The 8540-nt window shown below is 40.5% G+C and overlaps 1 protein-coding gene across 2 annotated transcripts; it reads right to left on the bottom strand.

Moving 5' to 3' along the window:
• Positions 1 to 1461: 1461 nt before the first annotated feature.
• Positions 1462 to 7971, bottom strand: LOC126386011 (elastase-1-like). 2 transcript variants are annotated; one of them, XM_050038089.1, is made up of 8 exons: positions 7839 to 7971; positions 7637 to 7740; positions 5443 to 5543; positions 5103 to 5228; positions 4446 to 4582; positions 4150 to 4292; positions 1826 to 1975; positions 1462 to 1569 (listed from the first exon to the last, which is right to left on the bottom strand). In XM_050038089.1, the coding sequence occupies exons 1-8, from the start codon at positions 7876 to 7878 to the stop codon at positions 1558 to 1560; spliced, it is 813 nt and encodes a 270-aa protein (XP_049894046.1). In that variant the 5' UTR covers positions 7879 to 7971; the 3' UTR covers positions 1462 to 1557. The 2 variants fall into 2 exon arrangements, with proteins under 2 accessions (XP_049894046.1, XP_049894045.1); XM_050038088.1 differs by lacking the exon at positions 1462 to 1569 and having other exon boundaries at positions 1793 to 1975.
• Between the last annotated feature and the right edge of the window lie 569 nt (positions 7972 to 8540).

An 8540-nucleotide genomic window follows, 5' to 3' on the forward strand; every position in this document is an offset into this window, starting at 1 on the left:
GCTAACGTTAGCTAAACAAAGTGCAAATGCTAACTTAGTTCATTGATAGACAGAGTAACAAGTACCAGTAAATGCTAAAAGTCCACATTTATAATAATTTGGCAAGTAGAGCCACCTCCTGACAATAATAGGGAACATTATCTAATCTTTATATTATTAAATATCTACAGTTTAAAGTTGGGTTAGTTAGTTAGTTATTGATGTACCTGCTAACAGCAAGTAGCGTTAGCAATCTTGGACCTAAAAGGGGCTTGAGAATGTCAGTCAACATCACTTAATCTGTGTTTTTTAATGTGGTGGGAGGATTTTTTTAATTAAACGTGAAACAGCAAAGATATAATGGGTTATAGTATGATTTGCCCTATTGACTCCTATAGAACTGACACCAAAGTCTGGATCTGGCTCCTCGAAAGCTGACACCACTGACCTTTATTTCTTTTATATTTTCCTTTATCAGCTACTGCATTAACAAACATACAAAGAGCCTGTTTACACCTGCTATTAACATGCGTCCTTGTAACTGACAAGGAAACTATACTTTTATAATTTCCTCGGCAGCTGACGGGAAGTAAACAGGGACCAAAGCTGTTGCCCCTAGCAACAGAGGAGCAATGAAACGATCTATATGACCCTCTGAGGAAATAATTATGTCTGTATATTTGCATGCAGTAAGCATATCTGAAATATTAATGTCCCCTACAGATGTGCACACTGCGTCTGATCTTCAATAATTGAATTGAACTTCATTCACACTCGTATAATTGAATTAACCCTGATTATTGTTTGTATTTACATAACACCTGGGTATAGTGAAACACACCTTATTAATTCATTATTGTTCATTGCTCAGCTTATGTTGATAAACACATTGGAGCAATTATGAATTATTTAAATGCACTGACTTTGAGTGTGAGATACAAGCAAATTACAGAGTGCCGGGTTGCTGTCTAATATTTCTCTGTTAAATTTTGGCTTTTAATTTGTTTGTATTTTGATGTTGAATGTTATAATTTGTTTCGAGCCTTTGCCATGTTTTATTTTACTTAATAGTGACAGGGTAATGTGTTTTTCTTAACAGTTTCAGAGCCTCTTTTCATCACATAACGCCAGCTCCTTTGAAAGTGGGAATTTATCAAAGTCTAGTCACATATTTTTATTTACCCTTTTGCTATAAAAAGCAGTTTTATAGAACGACCACAGCCTCACTGTGCAGCGTTTAAAGATCCCAATTTGTGACAGTGTAATTGTTTAAGTTTAGAAATCAATTTAGTATCCAAAGGTCATCTCACACACATTCCCTGATATGAAAAACTGCTCATTAGCAACGCTGTCTGAACAGATCTACTGCACTCTTGCACCTAATTACACTTCACCTCCATTACTTACACTTTTCTAAATCTTAAGATGACCACTGCACCGTTGCCTCCCACACAAAACACAACACAGAAAAAATGAGGCGGGTAAAATGCACATTACAGGACATTTTATTCTGATGGAGTTGTGCAGAACCTGAGATGAATCCAGAGTGTGCTCCCGTCACCATGGAGATCGCTCTTCTCAACCCATGATCTGGCAAAGCAAGGACAAATGAATCATTATGTGATTATCTTCAATAATCCCAACAAGATGCTGCACAAATAGACATGTTTTTGTGAGGATGAATGACTGTAAGAGAAAGATGAATATATCCTGCAGTTAGTGCATGGAGTGGGATTTATAAATACACTGCTGTAACTGAAATCATGACTAACCTACACTGAACTGTTTATGGTTTTCTAAGCATGTTACACTCTTTGATTCATATGAGTTAGTGTTTAGTACTGACGCTGTCCATCCAGCTAATGTAGGCAGAGACACGGGTGAAGACGGTGGGCTTCTTGTTGGCGTTGCAGCCGGAGGAAGACACAAAGCTGGTCACACCGTGGACAACCCATTTGCCGTTGACACTGCAGTTCAGGGGGCCGCCGGAGTCACCCTGGATTCAGAGAAAACACATAACAGACAAACCTCAGAGCCAATAATTCATAACCTTTTACCAGAGTCAGGAGCAAACACGCCATTTGCCAATGCACTTAACTCGTTGCCTCTTGCTTCTCATATCCCCTCCTGATCTCCGACAGACTCCGGGAAGTTTGTGCCGAACATGAACTTGGAAGACTTTGACACTTTGTGCAGCTTAAGCACAAGCCTGGATCATTGTAACTGACTTATGCCCCTGCTGATGCAGCAAGTAATCCCACATGTGTCCTCCAAAATATCTTCCTTGACAGGAAGGGGTCAGACCTCAGCTCAGTGGGAGAGGTTCAATTTCACTTTGTCATGGAGGAGTGGGACTGAATCCTGACAAGTTCTTTTCAGTGTTAACCCCAAGTCTGCTTATAACTAAACATCTTTCCTGCTGTCCCTTACAACATGGTGACACTGGTTTGGGAGACAACTGGAGAAACTGGATTCATAAAATGAGCTGGGAAGAATCTGCCCTACTGAAATGGACATCATTTATTTATCTAATCTATAGGTTTTTTGTCCTTTCCATTTTGAAATGATGCAGTTAGTGTAAAAATGTTAGTTATCTTGGTCTAGATCTTGGATCCAGATCCAAGGGGTCATACAATCAATCAATTTGGCAACCCCAAAGTATTTAATACTAATAACTGATTTATAAAGCTTTGATAAATCATATATGAACCATTAATAAAGCCATTAGCTGCAGCTTTACCCTTTATGAAGTAGAAAGTGGTATCCTGAAACAGTTGTCAAGCTCCAGGGGCACTGTCCTCATGTTCTGCCTAACTGGGATCAATTAAATGGGAACTCCACCACTTTAACACATCAAAGTCTGGTTACTAGCCCGTTCTCATTCTTAGGATGTCGAATACTGCCACTTTGTCACGGCCCTCGATCTGTGATATCCACTCCAGGTAACCCCAATGTAAACCCATCTGTAGCAATACAGATGGGTTGTATAAAGAGTGAAAAAGTCTGTATTGGGTGGGAGGTAGGGGAGGTGGATGAGTCAAAGTAAGTGGACTTTCACCCAGGAAACCACAGTTTATGTCCCATGTAAAGCCAAATGTTAATGTTTAAACGTAATGTTATGGAATTTACGTACAGTCGTCGCACATAAACGTCAGACATGATGTATTTACATCACGTTATGTTATACAGCAAAGGTACTTATTTTAACCCAAAACATGATATTTGTCTAAACCGAGGTAAACCAAGTATTTTTGTAGTCTAAACCTAACTGCGATCGTTCCACAGCATTAAATTACTGTTAATGTGTTTCAGCCATGCGTCACATATTAATGTTTGGTCGTGGACTTCCCACATCGAGATACAAAGTGGAAGGTACCCTGGCTGCGTTGGTTGTTGACGATCTGGGGCGCCATGTCACGTTCTACCTGTTTTCAAAACACACTTCAATTTTCACAGTAAATGTAACGTTTGCATACAGTCTCTTTTAAAATAAACGCACTATGTCGGTACAACATCGCAAATTGACTTTTTTTTTTCCCTCAACAATATACGCACATATTTACGTTTAGCCAACACACACACACGTGGTTAGGTTCAGGCAACAGAAGGACATAGTTGGGTTCTGGAAATAAGAACGGGGTTTGGCTTTACAATCTTACCAGAAGCTAACACTGACCATGTCACTGTCCAAGCACAAGATTTTGACAACTTCGGAGTAAGACTGGGTTGGTTACAGCATCTTAGCAGGTTGTACAGTATGTGTTGTAAGTCTGGGGAGTACTCCTGCATATATGAAAAAAGCTGTTCAAAAGCCTTTTGTGTATTTACAGGGAGCTGTGTGAAGTCTAATAAATAGCCTCAAGTGATGTCACTTGAGTCAGCACTGGTTGGAGCGGAAGACAAAAAAAAGGAGGCTAGCAACTCGAGACCAGTCCTAGCTCAAGACACCTGAATCTGCAACTGACCTGTCGCCGGTCGATCAGGTAGTGTGGGTAATGTCAGCACTGGGTTGTCAAGTTGACAAGTAAGAAAACAGTCCACCATGAATTTGACAATATCATACTGTAAGAGTGCAATGCTAAATCGCAGTGGAGTATTCTTTCAAGACTTACAAAAGAAATACCAAATATGAGGGCATATGTAGTCCTGTCTAAGACCCTATAGGCTTACCTGGCAACCGGAGTCCCTGCCACCACCAGCACAGACCATGGAGTCCTTCACGGTGCTGCCCCACCATCCGTAGCTGGAGCAGGTCCTGTGGTCGACAACAGGCAGGTAGGCTTGCTTCAGCTGAGCAGACAGCTGACCTCCGGCTGAGGAGAAACACATAACAGTTATGAAGCTTGTCATAGCAGGATCGTACACTGCTACCTCTTTAAAATGTGATGTCATTTACTGATTACTTTCTTAAACACTGAACTAACACTGGGTTTTATGGTGTACATTTATCATTATATGAGACTCACTCTGGGTGCGACCCCATCCAGTGATGTAGCAGGGGTTGTTGTGGGGCAGGACCTGACCAGAGGGAGGCAGGGCGCCGAGCTGGACGTTGTTGTTGAGAGAAGCTTCAGTGGACAGACGCAGCAGGGCGATGTCCCACCTGTGGGTCAAAGCCAAGCAAAGCTGCCAGTTATTTTCTCAGATCTATCAATTGTGATAATGTCTTTGATTCACTTACTTTTTCTGACCTTCTGACAGAAAAAAATATATATATTATTCAGCTCTAACAGACAAAATCTTCAAAATATTTGATTTACAATGTTTTAAAACAAAGAAAAAAATAATTTTCACATTTGGGAAGGCTGCAGATAATGTTCGTTGGTTTAATAAGTGAAAAATTAAGTGAAGTATTCTTAAGTTTCTGTTTCAGCTCTTGTTATTTTTACTGTATTACTGTATGCAATAACAGTAGCAAGAATTTGTCAGTCAAACATTTTTAATTTTTGAAATATTCATTATAAAAACAGTAAAATCCACATATTGTAGCTGTTATATCAGACGTTACATGGAAAAAACGAAATCCGATATTCTTCCTTATGTTGATATGTAATGTGTAAATAGATCAGTATGTGCTATTTTTGTACGCAGAACTGGGTCAAACATGAGCATTAACCACTAACCCTCCAGCAACGTTGTTGGAGTTCCACCTAGGGTGGATGTGGACGCGGCTCACACTCATGTACTGCTCGTTGCCCTCGTGAGAGTTGATGTTGTGATCTCCAAGAACAACACGCCAAGTCCTGGACCTGTGGAAATAAAAAAACATTTTTATTTTCATGGCTGACATGCAACATTCCTAGTTGAATGTCAAACTAAAATGTCTTAAATAGGCACTTAAACTACCGCAAAAATACCCTAATGTGAATATTGTGCTCTGTTGGAACACATATCCTGCTATTTTCATCATATCTCCATTAGTTTTAGGCTCAGCAGCTATCCTGTGATGCATGAAACTCCCACCTGTCCACACAGTGAGCAGCGGTCATGACCCATCCTCTCCTGATCAGGGTTCCTCCACAGGTGTGGTGGAAGTTGCTGCCGGATTTGAACTGAAGAGAGATCTGAGGAAACGACAACAGAGAGCATTACAACTACAACACACTCAACCATTCACATTAATTCAAAATGCTTCTTGGCAGCGTTCCCGACACTGAAAGGCGCTTAAAGGCATCATAACCACAGACTTAAATGCACCTGATGATCTTTGTGGCTGTGTGTGTTCAGAACATATGCTGTGCTGACTTGATTTACATCTTAAAGGTGGCTACAGAGCAGTGGTGGAAACAAACTAAATACATTTGGTAAATGGACCTGCACTTGTATAGCTCCTCTCGTCTTCCGCCCACTCAAAGTGCTTTTTACGCTACAAATCACATTCACCCATTCACACACACATTCATACACTGATGGCTGAGGCTGCCATACAAGATGCCACCTGATACTCAAGTTTTCTTAACACACTCACACACCGATGGAACAGCCATTGGGAGCAATTTGGGGCTCAGTATCTTGCTCAAGAACACTTCGACGTGCAGACTGGAGGAGCCGGGGATCAAGCTGCTCATCATCCAATTAGTGGACGACCTGCTCTACCTCTGAGCCACAGCTCTACCAATGCTCGAGTACTGTACTTATGTACAATTTTGAACCACTTGTATTTGAGTATTTCCAATTTATTCAATTTAAAAGGTCCCATATTATCTTCATTTTCAGGTTCATACTGGATTTCCAGTATCTATTAGGACATGATTATATACTTCAGTGTTCTAAAAAACACTTACATTCATCATACAGTCTGCCTGAATGTACCTGAATTCACCCTCTGTCTAAAACACTCCCGTTTAGCACCTGTGTCTTTAAGACCCCCTCCAGAAAAAGCCTAGTCTGCTCTGATTGGTCAGTCTTTTTGGGTCTTCCACATCTGTGCTCTCAGTGTCTCTACACCGTCATTGCATTCCAGGAATTAATATAACAACACTATAGCAGAAGTGTCTACGTTTATACAGTATAGTTGTGACATCACAATTTCACAGAAGTCTTGACGGCTCATTTAAAGGCACAATTTCTGAGTATGGACTATGTGCATTTATCTGTAGATTGAATGTTTTTTTTAATATTTCAAAGTATTTATAGATGTATACAGACACATATTCCTGCTTTGTTATAAAAAAAAATAAAATAAGACATGATAATCTGACTTTTCACAACAAAGGACCTTTAAAGTTTTACTCCACTACAATTTCTTGCTCGGCCATTTCTTGGGAGATATTGTTATTGCCCTTATCGTAAAGCATGTCTTGTATGAAAGGTGCTATATAAATTAAGTTTATCATTATTATTATTATTATTTTACAGACAAAACATAAAGGCGACTCAATAAATGTGATACATTATTATAGATTAAAGACCTTGCATTCCTTCACAGGTATTTTAACTGTGTGGCTAATTATATGTTGATGAGCTGTGCAAAGTTATGCTTAGATTTACATGATCTCAGAATGTGCTAATTCAAATGATAAAGTTTTCCTAAAACTAACAGGATAACTGTTAAAGTCCTGAAAAATTATTATTTTCTCTTTTAAAGAAGATAATACATTCAGCGCATGAGTACTTGTAATAGTAATGAGTACTTGAACTCAGTGCAGGACTTAAGGGGAAACTGAGGGCAACTGCTACATTTTTTGGTGCTAGTTGAAAACCTCTTGAGCTATTTGGATACAATTTTATAGGTAACTTATGTCTCTGTTCTTCTTCTTAACAGTAATCAATTGTTTTCACAAGTGGTGTTACTGTCACAATATTGATTAAAGCACTAGAAGTTAAATGGTTTATTTGCCCCCACAAGCAGGGGTGACTGTGACAGCATGTGGGGCAGTTGTATCAATACACTTAATACCTTCACATACCAAGGACGACGATAAACTTCCAACAATAAAGACTTTGACAAGTATGAGTCATCAGTGTGTCCACTGACAGGCAGAGAGGGATTATCACAATCCATGTGCATAGTGAAGTTTCATGATTCTGTCTCATTTCTGATTGGTGCCATTTGAGATGCTACAAATGCCCCCAATCTCCCAGCTACTTTTCCTTCAGTTCAGGACCCCAGCACTTCTCCCCCAACTGTTGTACAGTCAAACACAGCATACAGTACCTGCCAGGGCCAGGAGTTTGGTCTGGCCACCTCGCCTCCCACAACTCTCTCCTCAACACTGTCATCCTCCAGGTACCTGGGCTCAGGCGTCAGCTCAGCCAGCACTGAGCAAAGCAGAGACACAGAGAGCGCAACAGTCAGACATCAGGTATTCAGGTGTGTGTAGAATGTCAAAGGTGGAGAAGAATCAGGCGGTTCTTACCGAGGGCTGTGAGCGAGGTAAACACAAGAAACCTGAGCATGTCTGCAGTCTCCTGAAACTTTCTGTACTGGAGTCTTCTGCCCACTTCTCTTTTATACCCTCAGGCCCCTTCTGCTGATACAGTGCCTGTTTGTATGTTCAATACCAGCACATGTCCACCTGTGTCTGTCTCACAGTTATCACCACAGTGGGGACGGGGGGATTCATGGGTGGAGTAGCTGACTCAGCGGCTGCATCCATTTTTTTCTATTTGTATAAGATTGCCATATTCTGTAGGTTTTTTCTGTTTTCCACTACTGAACCTTTTATGTTCTAGGAAAGCTATTTCTGACTGCACATATTGTGTGGACTGTGTATTTCATTATCTGCTCACATCAAGCCTTATTTACTAGCTTCAAAGATAAATTAACTCTTGCCCAGGGTAGAGAGGGGCTTGGCGCAGCACACACGATCCTCAGATGCATTTTTATTCTCCGCACAGATTAGCCTGCAGTCTCTGAGTGTGATTCAGCATGTAAGTTGCAAAGACCATGTGACAAGACGATCTGCTGAAGTTCAATCCGAGCATCAGAATGAGGAAGAAAGGTGATTGAAGTGACTTTGAACGTAGCATGGTTGTTGGTGCCAGATGGGCTGGTCTGAGTATTTCAGAAACTGCTGATCAACTGGGATTTCACGCACAACCATCTCTAGGGTTTACAG

Source organism: Epinephelus moara, chromosome 24 (assembly GCF_006386435.1).
Source record: "Epinephelus moara isolate mb chromosome 24, YSFRI_EMoa_1.0, whole genome shotgun sequence".
NCBI classification, from domain to species: Eukaryota; Metazoa; Chordata; class Actinopteri; order Perciformes; family Serranidae; genus Epinephelus; species Epinephelus moara.